The 21,514-nt window shown below is 43.7% G+C and overlaps 1 protein-coding gene across 3 annotated transcripts in view; it reads right to left on the bottom strand.

Annotated features, from left to right (window-relative positions):
* The window catches only part of TCAF2 (TRPM8 channel associated factor 2), a 29,215-nt gene that overhangs the window by 7,272 nt on the left and 429 nt on the right, over nt 1–21,514 (bottom strand). For 2 of the 3 annotated variants that reach the window (XM_036864376.1, XM_036864377.1), the window contains exons 2-5: nt 18,856–19,489; nt 1,853–2,844; nt 1,479–1,576; nt 296–509 (exon numbers count right to left, since the gene is read on the bottom strand). In XM_036864376.1, the coding sequence (XP_036720271.1) occupies nt 296–509; nt 1,479–1,576; nt 1,853–2,844; nt 18,856–19,478 (1,927 nt within the window). In that variant the 5' untranslated portion in view covers nt 19,479–19,489. Of the gene's footprint in view, nt 1–295; nt 510–1,478; nt 1,577–1,852; nt 2,845–18,855; nt 19,490–19,599; nt 19,648–21,514 lie in introns of those variants that run through there. The other variant, XM_036864378.1, reaches the window with a different exon arrangement.

Below are 21,514 nucleotides of genomic sequence, written 5' to 3'. Positions count from 1 at the left end.
TTCCCTTGAGCTGAAAAACACAACTGGAACTCCAGGAGGAAGACACTAAAATGATGAACTACTATCATGAGGGTCTATGTGCTGTGAAGTGAAGGACAGGCCCCCAGACCCTTCCCTCTGTTCTGCCCCGAAGTCTCCATGGACACAGGGTGTCCCTCATCTCCTGCCTCCACTGGCACCTCCAACAGTCCCTCCTCCTTCTGTGTACCAATCCTCTTCCCTCCCCTCCTTCAACCAGCCCATCAACACCACAGCACCCCCGGCTCCCACTCCCCTCCACGTTCAGTCCACTCACCCAGCCTGTAATATGGGGCAGGCACAGCTCTCTTGATGGTGATGGACACGGGGCCCAGTTTACTGCCCTTGGGCACGATCACATAGAGAAGGCCACCCCAGAGGCAGGAGACTGACCGTTTGGTCCTATCCATGCAGCACTGGTGAGTCACCACAGGAGCTCGAGACAGCTTGCTAGCACTCGTCAGGTCATCGGTGTGGCAGCCAATCTGTACCTGGAGAGGCGATTCCACCATGTGTGCTGTGGGTGTGTGGTACTGTATGGATGGAGGGTATTAAAAAACTCCAGCTTCCCCTTTCTATGAGCAGTGCATGCAAACCTGTGAGCTTTTTGCACTCCAAAAATCATATGGACTGAAAGGTACACAGAATCATTTTTCTAGGGATTTAAGCAGCTCCACAATGGACCACCACCAGGCAGACCAGGCATAACCCCGAGGCGGATACTGACTAGGGTCCTGTGGTGCCTCTGTACCAGGCAGAACCTGGGCTCTCGCTCCAGGGTTCAAGCCCCGGAGATGATTCCGATGCTGGGAATGAGGCAGAGGGAATCTTCATCTGCCCTTTGTGCACAGACAGGAGGCCCATCCAGAGGCAGTGGGATATGGGGTGACGGGGGAGAACTGGTTCTCTCTTCCCACTTTGTCCTGGCCTCCCCTCCTGGTCAGATAGATTGAGTGCATTTTGTCTGGAGTCCTGTGACTGCTTTTCTTAGGTTTAATGTAAGGGAGCTCAAGAAAGGAGACTAACCCAAAAGAGACCCTTACTATGGTAGGAAGTGACCCTCAAAATTGAGGCAGGAAGAATTTTAATTCTGCATGACAGCCTATTTTTGTGAGTGACGGGGTTAAGTACACCCTTCAGCGATCAAGGTGAAGAGGTAAAACCCAGAAAGGCCGTGCTGGAGAAATGAGTGAGGTTCCGAATATGTAACAGGTGCTCCTTCCCCTCATACCCCTGTCAGGAGGTGGAGACCTGAGGGCTTGTGTTTGAGGACTGGATCTGATGTTAGGAGTTCTGGCATCTTCAGTCATTCCCTTAGGCTTCCTGAAACTTAGCTGTTTCATCTGTGAAATCTGTAATGTGGGCAGAACAATGCCTTCCTGCACTCCTGGAGGAAGTGCAGGCTGGATGAGAATGAAGCTCTGTGGCTCCGAGAAGTGGCAGTGGTGTTCTGGCCTTACCTTCAGGCCAGCAAAGACTGCAGCTTCAGACAAGGAGACTTCTGCATTTTGTCCATTTGGGAGGTAGAGCCCTGTACTCACCCAGGAATCACCGCTGCCTGACAAAAGCCATAGGAAAGGCTGAGTTATTCCCCCACCTGACCCCACCCCACCTGGAACCTCACAGCCCCTCCCAGAGGTACAGCCCTGCCCTGCGCACCTCATCTCATCCATGCTTCTTGCATGCATCCCACGTAATCCCTGAGCAGAACCCCAACCCCCATCTCCTGGGAAGTACCTGTTAGAGAATGGAGATGGCCCACCTGAGCTTCAGCACCTGCAATGTCCTGCAAAGCTCGCTAGCCCCACCTTCCCCCAGGTCCCTCATTCTGTACCTGGGTTGCTTCCATCAATCTCCACTGTGATGGCGTGTTCTGAGGGGTACGAACCGGAGCTGCAAGACCAGGTTCCAAGCCCCTGTGCCAGCTGAGAGCAGTCTGTGCCGGAGCGTGCCAGCTCCGTGGCCAGGCAGAGCAGTGCAGCCTCATAGGAGTCACTGGCAACTGGGTTTTCCCTGCTCACAGCTGGGAGGCCCGAGAGATGCAGCATCTTCCTCAGGAGCCGGTGCAAGGAAGCGTACACAGGGACGCCCTCTGCGGGAATCTGCAGGAAGCCTGCTCCGTCTGCTCCCAGTTTTGCCAGCCAGCTCTTTTCCAAGCTCCCACCCCCGTGGTTCACGATAAGCTGGAATTCAGACAGCGCCTTGCGGAAGTGGTAGCTCTGCTTCTCAGGGGTAGGGACAGGGAAACAGCCTGGGTCCAGAGTCCGAGCTAGGATACTGAGGCCAAAGCAGTTGAGTATGACGTTACCAGGGAAACTAGCCAAAGTGGAGCGGCCGGGGTTCTGGGAGGCCCACCACCAGGCCTGGCCCCCGATCAGCAAGCCCCCGCCCTCAGCCACAAACTCGTGCAGCTGCTTAGCCTCTGTGTCACTGTAAGCTGCACAGCAGTAGACGCTCAAGTCAGCAGTCAGACGGGGCTCCAGACTGCATTCCAGGCCACGCTCAGACAGCAGGGCACACAGATTTTTTAGACGTGTGTTCACCCCAACTTTGCTCGTCTGGCCTCTGGCCAGCCAGCGCACAGCATTGAGCAAAAAGGGCCCCATCTTGGGCGTACAGAGCATGCCCTCGTGGGCAGCCAGAACCACGCGGCCCCGGCCATAGCGGGCAGCGGCCAGGAAGCAGCCGAGAGAGGCATCTAAGCCCAGGGGGAAGGCCAGGGCCCCGTGCACGAGCAGCTGCGAGGGGATTCCCCCCGTCTTGATGTCCAGCTCTGAGACCCCTTCCAGGAGCTCCTGCTGATGCTGCCTGAGATCCTCCCCAAACCTGGAAAAGAGACAAAGGAAGAGGAACAAAGGGGCTACAGTCAGTCAGTGAACCACTGAAATGAGCTCACTGAATAGAGAAATCTGTGTGGGTACAAAGATACACAGTTCATGCCAGTCTTCTTATTCTCGCTAAGATTTGAGACTTGAATCACTCGTGTTACTCGCTTTATTGCAGTGGTCTGGAACTGAACTCGCAGTATCTCCGAAGTCTGCCTGTTACTGAACATATAAATGAATTGTTAGAAAAATGGATCTATTATTCTTAGAGAAAGTAGTCCTACTTAGACATTTTTACAGAGTAACACTTCTGTAGAAGAAGGCACTAAAAATCAAATCCCCCTCTCCACGTGCTAGCACTGATCTAGGAACATGTTACAAGTAAACTATTTAATGCTACACTTGAAGATTTATAAAACTCACTCTTTTTAAAAATTGTCACTTAGGTGATTCTAATGTGCAGTGCAGAAGGACAGCCACTGCAGGCCAGCTTCTCCAACTCTGAAGGCACTCCAGCCGTGTGGCTGACAGGGTCTTGGTGCTCCAGCCAGGTGTCAGGCCTGAGCCTCTGAGGTGGGAGAGCTGAGTTCAGGACCTTGGTCCACCAGAGACCTTCTGGTCCCACGTAATATCAATCAGTGAGAGCTCTCCCAGCGAGCTCCATCTCAGTGCTAAGACCCAGCTCCACTCAATGACCAGCAAGCTCCAGTGCTGGACACCCCATGCCAAACAACAATAACAAACCCAAAACAATTAAGAAAATGGTAATAAGAACATATATATCGATAATTACCTTAAATGTAAATGGATTAAATGCTCCGACCAAAAGACCTAGACTGGCTGAATGGATACAAAAACAAGACCCATATATATGCTGTCTACAAGAGACCCACTTCAGACCTAGGGACACATACAGACTGAAAGTGAGGGGATGGAAAAAGATATTCCATGCAAATGGAAATCAAAAGAAAGCTGGAGTAGCAATTCTCATATCAGACAAAATAGACTTTAAAATAAAGACTATTACAAGAGACACAGAAGGACACTACATAATGATCAAGGGATCAATCCAAGAAGAAGATACAACAATTCTAAATATTTATGCACCCAACATAGGAGCACCTTAATACATAAGGCAAATGCTAACAGCCATAAAAGGGGAAATCGACAGTAACACAATCATAGTAGGGGACTTTAACAACCCACTTTCACCAATGGACAGATCAACCAAAATGACAATAAATAAGGAAACAGAAGCTTTAAATGATACATTAAACAAGATGGACTTAATTGATATTTATAGGACATTCCATCCAAAAACAACAGAATACACATTCTTCTCAAGTGCTCATGGAACATTCTCCAGGATAGATCATATTCTGGGTCACAAATGAAACCTTGGTAAATTTAAGAAAATTGAAATCATATCAAGTATCTTTTCTGACCACAACGCTATGAGACTAGATATCAATTACAGGAAAAAAACTGTAAAAAATACAAACACATGGAGGCTAAACAATACGCTGCTAAATAACCAAGAGATCACTGAAGAAATCAAAGAGGAAATTTAAAAAATACCTAGAAACAAATGACAATGAAAACACGATGGCCCAAAACCTATGGGATGCAGCAAAAGCAGTTCTAAGAGGGAAGTTTATAGCAATACAATCCTACCTTAAGAAACAAGAAACATCTCAAATAAACAACCTAAAGCAATTAGAGAAAGAAGAAGAAGAACAACAAAAAAACCCCCAAAGTTATCAGAAGGAAAGAAATCATAAAGATCAGATCAGAAATAAATGAAAAAGAAATGAAGGAAACGATAGCAAAGATCAATAAAACTAAAAGCTGGTTCTTTTAGAAGATAAACAAAATTGATAAACCATTAGCCAGACTCATCAAGAAAAAAAGGGAGAAGACTCAAATCAATAGAATTAGAAATGAAAAAGGAGAAATAACAACTGACACTGCAGAAATACAAAGGATCATGAGAGATTACTACAAGCAACTCTATGCCAATAAAATGGACATCCTGGAAGAAATGGACAGTTTCTTAGAAAAGCACAACCTTCCGAGACTGAACCAGGAAGAAATAGAAAATATGAACAGACCAATCACAAGCCCTGAAATTGAAACTGTGATTAAAAATCTTCCAACAAACAAAAGCCCAGGACCAGATGGCTTCACAGGCGAATTCTATCAAACATTTAGAGAAGAGCTAACACCTATCCTTCTCAAACTCTTCCAAAATATAGCAGAGGGAGGAACACTCCCAAACTCATTCTACGAGGCCGCCATAACCCTGATACCAAAACCAGACAAAGATGTTACAAAAAAGAGAAAACTATAGGCCAATGTCACTGATGAACATAGATGCAAAAATTCTCAACAAAATACTGGCAAACAGAACCCAGCAGCACATTAAAAGGATCATACACCATGATCAAGTGGGGTTTATCCCAGGAATACAAGGATTCTTCAATATATGCAAATCAATCAATGTGATACACCATATTAACAAATGGAAGGATAAAAACCATATGATTATCTCAATAGATGCAGAGAAAGCTTTTGACAAAATTCAACACCCATTTATGATAAAAACCCTCCAGAAAGTAGGCACAGAGGGAACTTACCTCAACATAATAAAGGCCATATATGACAAACCCACAGCCAACATCATTCTCAATGGTGAAAAACTGAAACCATTTCCACTAAGATCAGGAACAAGACAAGGGTGCCCACTCTTACCACTATTATTCAACATAGTTTTGGAAGTTTTAGCCACAGTAATCAGAGAGGAAAAAGAAAAAAAAGGAATCCAAATCAGAAAAGAAGAAGTAAAACTGTCACTGTTTGCAGATGACATGATACTGTACATAAGAATCCTAAAGATGCTACCAGAAAACTACTGGAACTAATCAATGAATTTGGTAAAGTAGCAGGATACAAAATTAATGCACAGAAATCTCTTGCATTCCTATACACTAATGATGAAAAGTCTGAAAGAGAAATTAAGGAAGCACTCCCATTTATCATTGCAACAAAAAGAATAAAATATCTAGGAATAAACCTACCTAAGGAGACAGAAGACCTGTATGCAGAAAACTATAAGACACTGATGAAAGAAATTAAAGATGATACAGACAGATGGAGAGATATACCATGTTCTTGGATTGGAAGAATCAACAGTGTGAAAATGACTGTACTACCCAAAGCAATCTACAGATTCAATGCAATCCCTATCAAACTACCACTGGCATTTTTCACAGAACTAGAACAAAAAGTTTCACAATTTGTATGGAAACACAAAAGACCCTGGATAGCCAAAGCAATCTTGAGAAAGAAAAACAGAGCTGGGGGAATCAGGCTCCCAGACTATACTACAAAGCTACAGTAATCAATACAGTATGGTACTGGCACAAAAACGGAAATATAGATCAATGGAACAGGATAGAAAGTGCAGAGATTAAACCCACACACGTATTGTCACCTTATCTTTGATAAAGGAGGCAAGAATATACAATTGAGAAAAGACAGCTTCTTCAATAAGCGGTGCTGGGAAAACTGGACAGCTACATGTAAAAGAATGAAATTAGAACACTTCCTAACACCATACACAAAAATACAGTCAAAATGGATTAAAGACCTAAATGTAAGGCCATACACTATAAAACTCTTAGAGGAAAGCATAGGCAGACACTCTATGACATAAATCACAGCAAGATCCTTTTTGACCCAGCTCCTAGAGAAATGGAAATAAAAACAAAAATAAACAGATGGGACCTAATGAAACTTAAAAGCTTTTGTACAGCAAAGGAAACTATAAGCAAGATGAAAAGACAGGGGCTTCCCTGGTGGCGCAGTGGTTGAGAATCTGCCTGCCAAGGCAGGGGATACGGGTTCGAGCCCTGGTCTGGGAAGATCCCACATGCCGCGGAGCAACTGGGCCCGTGAGCCACAACTACTGAGCCTGAGCGTCTGGAGCCTGTGCTCCGCAACAAGAGAGGCCGCGATAGTGAGAGGCCCACGCACCGTGATGAAGAGTGGCCCCCACTCGCCGCAACTGGAGAAAGCCCTCACACAGAAACGAAGACCCAACACAGCCAAAAATAAAAATAATAAATAAATAATAAATTAAAAAATTAAAAAAAAAATTCAATGAAGGAATATCCATTTTAAAAAAAAAAAAGATGAAAAGACAACCCTCAGAATGGGAGAAAATATTTGCAAATGAAGCAACTGACAAAGGATTTATCTCCAAAATATACAAGCAGCTCATGCAGCTCAATATCAAAAAAACAAACAACCCAACCCCAAAATGGGCAGACGACATTAACAGACATTTCTTCAAAGAAGATACACAGGTTGCCAACAAACACATGAAAGGATGCTCAACATCACTAATCATTAGAAAAATGAAAATTAAAACTACAATGAGGTATCACCTCACACCAGTCAGAATGGCCATCATCAAAAAATCTACAAACAATAAGTGCTGGAGAGAGTGTGGAGAAAAGGGAACCCTGTTGCACTGTTGGTGGGAATGTAAATTGATACAGCCACTATGGAGAACAGTATGGAGATTCCTTAAAAAACTAAAAATAGAACTACCATATGACCCAGCAATCCCACTACTGGGCATATACCCTGAGAAAACCATAATTCAAAAAGAGTCATGTACCACAATATTCATTGCAGCCCTATTTACAGTAGCCAGGACATGGAAGCAACCTAAGTGTCCATCAACAGATGAATGGATAAAGAAGATGTGGCACATATATACAATGGAATATTACTCAACCATAAAAAGAAATGAAATTGAGTTATTTGTAGTCAGGCGGATGGACCTAGAGTCTGTCATACAGAGTGAAGTAAGTCAGAAAAAGAAAAACAAACACCATATGCTAACACATATATATGGAATCTTAAAAAAAAAATGGTTCTGAAGAACCTAGGGGCAGGACAGGAATAAAGTCGCAGATGTAGAGAATGCAATTGAGGACACGGGGAGCAGGAAGGGAAAGCTGAGACAAGTGAGAGAGTGGCAATGACATACATACACTACCAAATGTAAAATAGCTAGCTAGTGGGAAGCAGCTGCATAGCACAGGGAGATCAGCTCGGTGCTTTGTGACCACCTAGAGGGGTGGGATAGGGAGCGTGGGAGGGAGACACAAGAGGGAGGGGATATGGGGATGTATGTATACGTATAGCTGATTCACTTTGTTAAATAGCAGCAACTAACACAACAATGTAAAGCAATTTTACTCCAATAAAGTTGTTAAAAAAAATTGTCACTTAAATCTGATGAGCATATTTACTACTTCTTATTGAGAAATGGTCAAAATGTAATGAATTCAGGAAAGATTTTGTATTTCAAGAAGTTTTAAAACCCATTTGTAGATACTTTTTGAAGCAACAGGAGATTGGTTAAATAAGTTAAGGTTAACTGTAGATAGCATATCATATGTCAATTAAAATAATTATTGGAAAATGCTTAATAGAAAAAATTTTAAGTCAGATTCTAATATACTATACTCTAAATAAGCCAAATTTTGCAAAACAAACTGCCAAGAACAAACAAACAAAAAACAAAATCCACAAGACCAGACAGAGAAACATTATCCAAATTATGTTTATCAAAATGTCTTCAGTGATCATCTTGGCTAGTGGGATTTAGATGATTTTAATTACCTTTATAAAACTTTATCTCATAATAAAAATCAAATGTTAAAAAAAAGGTTTACTCATTCAAGTAGCAAAACATTACTGAAAAAAATTCCTCTTGTACAGTTTCTCCTTAATTTCTCTTTAGCATGAAAATGGAGACACATCATGTTTTAGTTTTGTCATTCCATTTTCAACTAACACGGCCAAATGTCAAAAGGGTTCAGGCATTACTTTAGCTTGTACCTTTTTTCCACCTGTAGAGGCTTAAAGACTTATTTTGTGGGGCAATGACGTTGAGCCACAACACTTAGCTTATAGACTTAGCTTCCACGCTAAGTGTTCTGCCAGAATCTTCTGACAGGCACCTTGTGAAGTCCAGCTACTGATAAAACACCTTCACTGTGGAGAGCTGTGATAATGAGACTGGGAACGTGAAGGTTTACACTCACGTGCTTATAAAAATATCTAACTGCTACTGTCCAGCTGAGCAGGTCATTGGTGGACTCTGGCTCTGACTGGTCAGGATGATCCTGCTTCCTCCCTTGGCAGAGTAGCTGGAAGAGCCTGTGAAATTCACATCCCCTCTCCAAGCCACCACTTGCTTACCATCACTTGTGTCTGGGAGTACTCAATAAAGACGACGTTCCTAAGTTGGCTAACATAGTACCTGATACATAGTAAGTCTTCAGCACATGTTAGTGGGTATATAAAATACACAAATACACACAGAATATTTATCTGATAATGAAAGACTTTATATCTGATAGACAGGGACCTTAATACCTAAAAGTATTAAGGGCATAAAGGGTTATGGGTTGAGTTGTGTCCCCTCCAAATTCATTTGTTGAAGTCCTAACCCCCAGGACCTCAGAATGTGACCTTATTTGGAAATAGGATCCTTGCAGATATAATTAGCTAAGTTAGGATATGGTGGGCCTAATCCAACATGACTGGTGTCCTTATAACAAGAGGAAATTTGGACACAGACACACACACACATAGGGAGAACGTCATGTAAAAATGAAGGCAGAGATCAGGGTGATGCTTCTACAAGCCAAGGAAGGCTAAAGATTGCCAGGAAACCACCAGAAGCAGGAGAGAGGCCTGGAGCTTATTCTCCCCACAACCTCAGAAGGAACCAACCCTGCCAACCCCTTGATCTCAGATTTTTAGCCTTCAGTGGTGCGATGACAAAATTCTGCTGTTTAAGCCAGCCAATCTGTGGTACTTGGTTATGGCAGCCGTAGGACATTAACACAGTCACAATTCTGAAAACTGATCCACACAGAACACTCTGGGCGTAGGTGATCTGTAAAATTGGTCTGGATGTATCCTAACATTCTTGGACTGACTTTTTTTTTTTTAATTAATTAATTAATTTTTGGCTGCGTTGGGTCTTCGTTGCTGCGTGCGGGCTTTTCTCTAGTTGCAGCAAGTGGGGGCTACTCTTTGTTGTGGTGCGCGGGCTTCTCATTGCAGTGGCTTCTCTTGTTGCGGAGCATGGGCTCTAGACGTGCGGGCTTCAGTAGTTGTGGCTCGCGGGCTCTAGAGCGCAGGCTCAGTAGTTGGGGTGCACAGCTTAGTTGCTCCGTGGCATGTGGGATCTTCCTGGACCAGGGCTTGAACCTGTGTCCCCTGCATTGGCAGGTGGATTCTCAACCACTGCGCCACCAGGGAAGCCCCTTGGACTTACTTTTAAAAACACTGATAACTGAATCAGAAAGTTACCCAGGGGTAGGACCATATCTTGTGTGTCTCTAGTTCCAACAGCACCTAGCGTGGTGTCCAGTGGGAAGCACTACCTAGTGGTAGTAAGACATGCCACAGAAATGAGGAGGCAATCATGTAAAATTAACATGCAATGGGCTGAGAGCAGCCCTCTGAGCTGCAATGCCTCTCACCTTTCTTCTGAAAAAGGACTCACCCTCTCACTTATACAGGAGTACATGTGTGTATATGTATTTGTATTTATATGTGTTTATATATACACATAGGCATGCATATATACAGAGACATGTGTGCACACCCATATATGTATACATACACTATATATGAAATGATTATATGGGCCTGAGGAAAACTATGGAAGATGACATCCTGGGTTGTCAACACGGTTCCTGGGGAAGGGGTGGGAAGATGGTGTGCATAGTACCATGAAGGAGCAGCAAATAAAAACCTGGCATTTAATCATACTACAGCTTACTATTTATCAGTTACAAACAACAGGTAGACCTCTGAGAACTAACATGGTCAGATGTTCCAAAACATTTTTTTGAGTAAAAAATTTAAAAATAAAAACTAACAATTTGGTGATGCAATTTATATAAGACAAAAATAAAAGTAAATATATGTCAATATACATGTCAAAAAAGTCAGGACAAAATCACAAGAGTGTAAGAAGTATTCTGAATTGTGTGATGGAGACAAGGGGTTGGTACTGAAAGAGCTGCTTAAAGGGGACTTGTCTCATCAGTATTTTTTTTTCAAATACGGAGAATGTATGAATATATTTCTCAGGTAATTAAGAATTAAATTTAAAATGTTAAGGTAACTGATGGAAAAATAGAACTGAGAAGCATAATCTACAAATATGTTGGGAGAATTTAAGGAGTAGAGAAAACTAGGTCAAATACTGTAACAAAGAAGAAAAAATGTAAAAAGAAACAAAGGATAAAAACAAAACAGGAAAACAACGAGGCAAGAGTAAGAAATACACTTGAATTATCACTATCTAGGACTGGATTAAATTTTTATATGAAGAGACAGATGCTCTCAGACTGGGCTAAAAACATCTAGGTATAAGCTGCTTACAAAAGACACAATTGAAACTATCAATAAATGGTACACAAAGATTGAAATGAGGAAATCAACAAAGGTATATCTGGAAGATACAACAAAAAGAAAGCAGAAGTGCCGGTATTAATATGAGATGCAATTGATTTCAAAGAGGAAAGAATTAAAATAAACAAAAGATGAATATTTTCTATGAATAGAAGTTAAGCCTTCCAAAGATATAATTTTCATTAATTTTTATGGGCCTAAAAACAAAGTGCTGCTGGGCTTCCCTGGTGGCGCAGGGGTTGAGAATCTGCCTGCCAATGCAGGGGACACAGGTTCGAGACCTGGTCTGGGAAGATCCCACATGCCGCGGAGCAACTAGGCCCGTGAGCCACAATTACTGAGCCTGCGCGTCTGGAGCCTGTGCTCTGCAACAAGAGAGGCCGTGATAGTGAGAGGCCCGCGCACCGCGATGAAGAGTGGCCCCCACTTGCCACAACTAGAGAAAGCCCTCACACAGAAACGAAGACCCAACACAGCCATAAATAAATAAATAAAATGTAAAAAAACCCCAAAAAAACCCCCAAAAAACAAAAAACAAAATAAACAAAGTGCTGAAAGCAAAAACTGCTACAAAGAAAATTAAAATTTGATGAATTCATAATCACATTTGAAAATGGGAACAGATCTCTCAGCATCCAATGGATCAATTAAAAAAAAAAAAAAAAGGATAGAGATGATTTGAGTAGAATGACTGACAAACTTGATTAGAACCAGAACACAGTGGTGCAATATAGCCTAGAATCTGAGGATGAGAAAGTGAGAGCCTAGAATGCTGTACTCTGTCAATTTGTTGTGTAAATATAACAAAAATGCAGACATTCTCAAACATGATACATTAAAAATATAATTTTTTAGAACACACACACAGGCGTAGACAAGCAATTGAGAGGATCCATACCAAACTTCTAAGAGCGGCTGCCTTAGTCCAGAGGCATGAGACTGGGAATGGTGGTGTGTGACGAAAGACAATTTGCCACTCTCCTCTATACATTTTTTTTTAATTGGAGTATAATCGCTTTACAATATTGTGTTAGTTTCTGCTGTACAATGAGGTGAATCAGCTCTATGTATACCTATATCCCCTCCCGCTTGGACCTCCCTCACCGCCCCCCACCCCGATCCCACTCATCTAGGTCATCACGGAGCACCGAGCTGAGCTCCCTGTGCTATACAGCAGGTTCCCACTAGCCATCTATTTTACACATGGTATCTATGTATCTTATTTATGTCAAACCTAAGCTCCCAATTCATCCCACCTGTCCCCTCCCGCCCCCCAACCCCTGTGTCCACACGTCCGTTCTCTACATCTGCGTCTCTATTCCTGCCCTTGTATTTTTCATTATAAGCTTGAATTCATTTTGAAATATTTTTTGTAAAAAGGTGAAATGTTTCGGGACTTCCCTGGCGTTCCAGTGGTTAAGACTCTGCCTTCCAGCGCAGGGGGTGCGGGTTCAATCCCTGGTCAGCGAGCTAAGATCCCACGTGCCTCGCAGCCAAAAAACCAAAACGGAAAACAGAAGCAATATTGTAACAAATTCAATAAAGACTTGAAAATTGGTCTACATCAAAAGAAAAAATCTATAAAAAAATTTTAAAAAAAGATGAAATGTTTCTCAAAAGAAAAGAAAGGAGGGAGAGAGGGAGGGAGGGAGGAAAGAAGGGAAGGGAGGAAGGCTGGACAAGCAAGCACAGAAGATGGGATGTCAAGGAATTCTCAACAGATGTTTCTATTTACCAATATTTAAGTCTTGTATAATATCTGTTTACAGTATTTAAGTTTGGATAATAACATAATGAAAGTAGCTATTATTTAATGAGGTTTAATATATTCTAGACATTTACACATACAGATCATCTCGTTTAATCATTATAATAAACCTGAAAGTTACTATTCTTGCTTTATAGATGAGACAGAAAAGTTAGGCTATTTGCTCCATGTTTCTTAGCTAATGACTGGAAAGGACAGGAAACAAATCCAGGGTGGTTTGTCTCTAAAGCCAATGATGTTGTCCACACACCAGTAATCTCTCAATTACTGAGTTTTGAATGAAGCCCACAGTTGGGTATGCGGCAATCAACAGGTATATTTTGTGCAAAAGAGGCTTTAAATAGACATGAAGGTGTGAATAATACTGCATTTATGGAAAAGGAAAAGCATGTGCTCCTTCAGAGCTGGAAGTGCAAGAGAGGGCACTGAGGAAAGGGAGAGGTGGCAGTGCTCAGGTGCCAATTCACACCTGAGCAAACAGGTGATACAGGAGATGGCTTTCTGAATGGAGATTTACAACCTGTCATAGTAACGACAGCAATGATCAGAGAGTTCAGTGTGAGGCGAGATGCTGTCATTGTCACCATGCATTGGCCTTGTCTCTTCTCTCCCACGTGCTGGCTACTAGACCTATTTCACCTGGGGTGTTTGCTTCTTAATTTGTTTTCTTCACTCTGAAATTCCCCCTTTTCATCTCATTCTGTCTCTCGTTTTATATAACATACATTTTTAGAAAGTTCTGTTAGAGCGTGAAGCATTCTCAAGGAGTGAATATGTCTTCATTCATGTATTTATTCACTAATTATATAGTCTACAAATATTCTGTTCTGTTCATTGGGTCATATTTTTCTTCCAGGCATGATTGATTCTGTTGTCTTTCCACACTAAATTTCTGTCTAATATTTCCCTTTTAAATTTAATATAGCCTTTTTATATAGTTATTACATAGTTTTTTTTTCACTATGGGCATGAGCAGATCTTTTGCATGTTCTGATATCGTGTGGGTGAGTTCCTCTTGATATTCTTTCTAAGTTACCCCAGACCAGTTTGTTTGTAGACACGTACCACATCCACCACCTTCTCAAATTATATTGGGGTCTGTATAATGCTTCCTTCCACTTTCTTATTGCTTAACGTCTGTATCTCTAACTGAAGGGCAGAGATCAGCTGGGGCTTATTGCTGTCCTTACTGGGGGCTTGTCCCTCCACTCTTCAGGGACCTAAAGCAAGGCCTACTCCACCCAACCAGGCATGGAATGCACTGGAGGTGTTCAACCCACCATTGTCTTTGGAAGATGGCAAACTCCAGCATCCCTTTCTGCCTCCACCAAATTCTGAAGGAGCTTTGCTGCTTTTACATTTGAGGGTTTTTTCCCTTAAGTGTCTACTCACCCAATTTGTTCATTCTTCTACAACATGAGAAGGCATCAGTGATACTTCTTGGATTTGTTTCAGCTTTTTCCTTGTGGTTGTGCATCGTGGGTAGGTACGGTCTCAGGAGATGCTGCACACTGTGCCACACATCAGTCACCTGGCACTCCCACCGACTGTGCTTTAGCAGCGTGTGGGATCAGCGTCAAAACCTCCACATGCAGCTGTCTGCTTACTATTCTCCATACACTTGGTCAGATTGGGTGGAGAGGGCAATTCTGGGATCTAGGCTCAGTTCACACTACCTTTACCTGGAAACTCTCTACATTTATGGATCTTGAATATGAAAACAGAACAGTGCTACTTACAAGTTGAGAGTCCTCAGACAAAGACCTTGCACTCTATGGGAATGTGGTGATGATCAAGAGAGATAACACATAATCTTTAAGAGAGGCATAAACCTAAGCTACTAGTTTGTATTTACTTTTATATGAGCAGCTCCTAATACACTCTAGACCTTGTAGGTTATGCCATGTGTAAGAGTAATGAGCTGCTGATCTGAGATTAATTTTTCCCCAGACTCTCTTGTGTCTTGGTGTAAAAGCAGTAAATGCCTTTGGGTCTGGCTTTGCATGTTAAAGTACAGGCAGGACCTCCTCAGGTGTGTAAACCTAGGTGTGCAGGCAGCTTTTGCCCTTGGGGATAGGACCCTTGAGAGGATCTTTTGTTGGTTTTATGAGACTTCTCCTCTCCTGGGCAGACAGGGCAATTCCCTTAAGGAGCTCCAGAGCCTCCTGCAGCAGTCGAAAGTCAGCAAACCTGTTTGGTCAGCCCAGGAGCCATTGACCAAGATTTGTTGGCAGGAAAGTTCACTGAAAACCTCAAAGGAGACATGCGTGAAGGCGGCAGGAATCTGAGCTGAGGGCCTGGGCACCATACAGGCCTTTTAAGACTTTAGAGTTGATGGGGTCAGTCAACTCCAGCTCAGTTTTGGGTTGAGGCTGGAAGCCTCTGAGACACAGCACATTCTATAACATGAAGCTGTCTGTAGGCTCAACCCTGGTACCCAGGCCACCCTTTCCCTTCTCGTGGTTTAGGATGTGTATTCGTTCATATATTTATTCATTAATTTACACAGTCTACAAATACCTGTTACTCTCTACCATGTTTCACACATCAGGCACTGAGAATAACGCAGCGCACATGACAGGCAAGATCAGTGCATCCGTGGAACTTTAGACTTTAGTTGGCTAGACAGGTACCAGCAAGTACACATGTTGGGTATTTACAGATTGTGATCACTGATGTTTAGGCAAGAGATGGAGAAAAGTGAAACTGGAAGTTTAGTCTTAGTTTCAAGAGAGTCATTGAGGAAGACTCCCCTGAGGAGGGTGTTTGAGCTGAAACTGAATAAGGAAAATAAATTGGCTTTTCAGGAGCTGAAGGAAGATCCAGAATAGGAAGAGAAATTTGAAAACCAAGTCTTACATTCAGCTTTGCCGGAGCTACCAGTGTAATTTTTTCGATTAACTGAATTTCCAAATATCTGATATTTTATAAGACAAACTGTAAGGAAAAAATGTTGCCTGCCATCCCGGTTCTACAAGGATCAAGCCATTGGCCAGTGCAGTCACGCACTGACTTACATAAAATTCGAACATGAATCTGATCAAGCCTCTCAACCAGGAGGTGGGAAACTTTTTCTTAGCAGCCCAATAATAAATATTTTAGGCTTGTGGGCCACATGTTTTCCACTGACACAACTCAACTCTGCCACTGTAACTCAAAAACAGCCACAGACAATATGTACACAAATGGACACTGCTGTGTTCCAATAAAACTTTATTTACGTAAACAGGGGGCTGGCCCACAGGCCATAGTTTGCCAATCCCTGCTGTAGAATCCAGATCTAACTTCCAATTTACAAGAAATATAGAGAACAGAGGGATACATTCAATGACACCACAGGGATTCAATCAGCAAAACTCAGATTGTTTTGAAGGAAACACATTCTGTACTGTGGGGAAACTGTTCAGGACAAAGTACCTAGTTTCTTCAACAAAAAAGCAGCAAGAGATAAAAAGAATTGGAAAAGAAACTCAACATTATATGAGACATAAAATTCATATCAAGCAATCAAAATATTTGGGTTTTAATAAAAGACCAATTCCAACAAACAGTATAAAAATAAGACAATTATGGAAACGAATAATGACATTAAGAAAGTATTACTTCTTTTGGGTATGATAATGGTGGTGCCTTGTGGTTCTGTTTTCAAAATGATTTACATCTTTAGGGATACATATTAAAAAACAGATGGAATGATATGATGTCTGTGACTTGCTTCAAAATAATCTGGGTTGAAGCGAGGGTGTGGCTATAGATAAAACTAGATTGACTATGAGTTGGCTGTTACTGAGCTTGGGTAATGGCTGCATGGGGCTCTTTGTACTGTTCTCTCTACTTTTGCATATCTCTGAACTTTTCCATAATTAAAAGTTAAAACAAACATAAAATATACTTCAGATTCAGTGGCAGAGATGAAAAATGTAGGCGTGGATGAAGAAAAACAGGTTTAGTTTGATGGACAGGAGTCCTTTGGAACAATTAAGAGCAGTTAGGTTGATGTGATTTAACCTTGTTTGTCCCTTAGAATTAAAGAGAAGTTGGAGTGAATCAGATCCACCCTGCCTCTCTGAGTAACTCATCACCTCCCAACCCTCTCAGAGGGAAGGAAGACCAAGCGAGCCAGGACTTGGGGCTGAGGACACTGCTAAATGCTTACTAAATATGTGTACGCCCTTCCTTGTAGCAGAGTCTTGATTTCTTCAGAGATGCCAGGGCCCATTTAAAAATATTTGACCCTTCAGACCCTCTGGCAGCTAGAGTTGGCCAGGTGAGCTAATTTTGGCCACTGAAATATAATAGAAGCCTAATGGTCAGGGCTTCCAGAAAATATATTATTTTCTGCATTAGAAGGGACATATTCAGCAGGTGTATTCATTCTAGCTTATTCTTGCGGAGGTGTAATTATAGTGCCTGAAGCAGTAGTACCAATCTTGTAACCATAAAGATAAAAGTGAAACATCATGATGGGAGGGGTGGGAGCCACGGGGGTGGGGAGAGAGCAAGGGAGAGAGAGAGGGAGAGAACGGATATGCATGAACGAACCTGGGTCATCATGAAGCAGGGACTCAATGCCCCAGGCATGATTATCTTGCCCAGACTTTGTTACATGAGAAAAATAAACTCCTACGTGGTCAATCCACTATAACAAGGCTTCTGTCACATGTGGCCAAGCACAGTGAGTCACTGATAACAAGTTATCTAAAACCCCAAATATCCAAAACTAAACTCCTGACCTCCTCTAATCTGTCTTCTCATAGACTTTCACAGCTCCTTACATGGCAACACTCATCTCTAAGGCATTCGACCACCAAAACGCTTGACTCCTCTTTTCCCCCCTCACTCCACATTCAGTCCATCAGCCAAGCCTGAAGGCAGGAAGGAGGAAGGAGCTGAGGTATGTGTCTCTCTCAGGCTGTGTCTCTGGCCATCACTGTGTCTTCTCTTAGGCTCCAGGTCCCATCAGACAGCCCCCATCTGGGGTTCCAGCTCGTGCTGGACAGGCCTAACGTGGCCCCAGCCTCCACCAGGTGGCTGCAGCCCCTGGGCTGCTGGACCACCGCCGCCCTCTGCCAGCCCTGCTGCTGCTCATCTCCTGTTACCTCGCTGTCTCCTGTGCAGTTTGCAGCTCGTGTCGCCTGCTTAGTCAGTGCCCCATATTAAATCCCTTCTGTTTGAAACACCAGTTACTCCTGACCAGGCCTGATTGATAAGCCTTCCCTGATGACCCTAGATAAAATATTCTCCACTCCCCTCGCGGTCACTCTATCACTTATCCTGCTTTACTTTCCTTGTAGCTCTTATCAATACCTGCTAGAGTATGTATCTATTTGTTTCCTTAGTTGCCTAATTTTCGACTGGAATATAAGTGTCAAGACAGCAAGGGTTTTCTGCATGGGGCCTGGCACATGGTATGTGCCTCACACAAACAAATGCTTTTCCGTTCCTTTAAGAGATACTGACACACACTCTCCAAGTCTCAGGCACTAGACAGATTGATGAATAAGACAAGTTTTTCTAATAGATCGACTGTCGCTTTGGCCACAGGTGGGAGTGGCAGTGAGAACCCAGCTGCTCTTGGGCTTCAGTGCATTTTAATTGTCCTATTTTCTATTTGTAGTGGTTCTGAAAAGCAGTGGAAAATCACGTGTATTAAAGTGGAAGCTCACCGAAGAGGGGGATCAAATCTATTGTGAACATGCATCAGACTCCCCATAGGGAAACACCACTCACCTGACCTGGAGAGGGATCTTGGGCACCTTCTTAGAGACCTTGAACCGGCTTCTGTCCCCACAGGTATCAGTGAAGTACACCCCAGCCACACTGGTCACCTGGTTCCCTGGGAACTTGGACAGCACCTTGTCATGACCATGCTGACTGGCCCAATACCAGGCTTGGCCCCCCATGAGCAGGCCCCCTCCACGTTTCACAAACTGGATCAGCTCTGCAGTCATGGTGTCATTGTAGGCATTGATGCAATAAACCCCCAAGGGTTCTCTCGGTTCTGGCTGAATCTGTGCCTCAACCCCAGAGCCCTGCAGGATGTTTGCTAGTGATGCCAGGGATGGGTGCACTCCAACGGGAGCCCCAGGAGAGGGACAGAGCCAGCCCACTGCATTGAGAAGAAATGGGGCCAAGCCGGCATCCAGCAGGTAGCCCTCATGGGACGCAACCACCAGGCGGCCTCGGCCATAGGAGGACGCAGCAATGAGGACCTGGCCCTGGTCATTCACCATCACTGGGAAGGCAGCCTCTCCAGTGAGAAGGAGTTCACTGGGGATGGGGCCTTTAGGGACATCCCAGCTTGTCACTCCATCCATGAGGGCCTCAAAGGCAGCAGCAGGAGTTGTCGCCATGCTTCAGGCAGCTGCAGGAGAAGAAAGCAAAGACTGAGCTTGGTCAGAACAAATGAAGGAATGAGTGAAAACAAAAACAACTAAATGCATTCAGATGAAAACCACTTGTCAGGTTCCCCACCGTGTGCCATGGCCTGGGGGTGCAGCAAGGAACACAACAGACAAGGTCCCTGCTTTCACGAATCTAATATTTGAGAAGGGGAAGGACAATAATTAGATAGGTAGATAAACAGATAAAATGCAGCAATTAATAAGTGTTAGATGAAAATAAAACATAGTGATGTGATATCGAGCAACCGGAAAATTACTTTAGATTGGGTGACAGGAAAGGCCTACAGGAAAAAGTGACCTTGAAGCTGAAACCTGACATTTAAGTTGAGGCCTGAAATGCAGCAGGAGAGCACGTGAGCAGTGAGAAGCCCCAGGGTGGCTGGAGGAACAGACAGGGAGGAGCAGGACCTGAATGGAGTGAGGGCGGGGCTGGATTCCCCACCCCCCACCCCCACCCCGACCAGGTAGGTCAAGGTGAGAGTTGACCTGAGTTGACTTAGTATTTTACTTCTCTGTAAGAAAAGGTCAGCTGACCTTTCAGAAACTAGATTTGTTCTGGTAGCTTTGACCAAATGAATTGGAAACGCCTCCCAATTTATCATATCTGCCCTAACTAGGGAGCTCCCCGCCTCTACTTGGGGAGCATCCTGAGGTTTACCAGGTCTTTTAATTAAAATTTGGTGTGTGCCTAGAACTGAGTTAATTATTCCCTTCAGAGCAGCTCCTCTTGGATAAATTACTTACACTTCAGTCTCTCCATTTACATAAAGAGAATAGTACAGCCCTTGGAGGATTGTTTTTGAAGATGAAGAGAATGCAAATAAAAATGCCTTGTCCAGTGTCAGGTATACAATGAGCACTGAGAAAACACTAGTGTCTGTCCCTCTGCTGTCTTTTCTAGCTTCCTAAGTGACAAGAGGCACGTAGTAGGTGCTCTGGGTGCCCCGGACCGCCTCTGACTCCAGCAACTGCCCTGGAGGACTTTCCTGGGCACTGGGAAACCTTTCTCACCTGGCAGGTGCCCTGAAGTGGCGGTGAGCTGATACAGGGTAAGCTTCACCCGGGGGAGGGCGTCACGGATAAATGCCACAGGGCTGTCCTAGGTGCATTCTGGAGCCCCTCACAAGGTCACCCAAGGAATTGGGTTCCAGCTGCCCACAGTGGTAAACAGCTCGGCGACAGGCCCTTCCTTGCTGGCTTCCCCTCCTTCCTGGTCTCTTCCTCCCCATGTCCTCACTGTGCAGTACTGGGCTCACTTCCCAAATAAACTACCTGCACTCAGGTCCTTCTATCAGGCTTTGCTTTGGGGAACAATCTAAACTGACAGAGACCAAACCCTTCCCTCCTGCTTCCACACACCGTCAGCCACCTCATTTTGTTCATCTTCTCTCACGTCTCTCTCAAATATCAGTCCCTTCAGTTTACATTCATATCTAGATGAAACCAACCTGGTTTCTGTCCCCAGGATACATTCCCACCTACAATCTCCCTCAAGCCATCCTACTCCCATGTCTTCCTAATCAGAACCCTCAGGTTCATCCACTCCCCCAGGTAAAAACTGAGTGGCTCACCCTGAATTTTAAGCCTCCAGGGTACGGGCTTTCCACAGTTTTTTAGACTTTCTCCCTTCACTTTCTCCACCAAATCTCTGGTACGCTTGGCTCCCTGAGCATGCCCTGTATTCCTCGTAAAATTCCAGCTCCTTTTTTTTTTTTGGTTTTAAACTGCCGTTCCCATCTACCACCTCTTTATATTGCCCCCAGGAAAGTGAATTCACAAAAAAGCACCAGTTCCCAACTGGAGTATGGAGCACGTGGGTGAGTGATCTCAGCTTGCGGCTTTGGGGTGGGAAAAGGCAGCGAGAGATCAGGAAGGCTGAGGTCAAGCCAACCACCTCTGACAAGACAAGGGAGGTCTTTCACGAATCTGGGCCTCCCTAGTTTTACAGGAAAAGCACCAAAAAACCCAGGAGATGAGTAATAAAT

The sequence above is a fragment of the Balaenoptera musculus genome, chromosome 9, assembly GCF_009873245.2.
Source record: "Balaenoptera musculus isolate JJ_BM4_2016_0621 chromosome 9, mBalMus1.pri.v3, whole genome shotgun sequence".
Taxonomy (NCBI): domain Eukaryota; kingdom Metazoa; phylum Chordata; class Mammalia; order Artiodactyla; family Balaenopteridae; genus Balaenoptera; species Balaenoptera musculus.
This window is presented reverse-complemented; position numbering and strand designations above follow the sequence as displayed.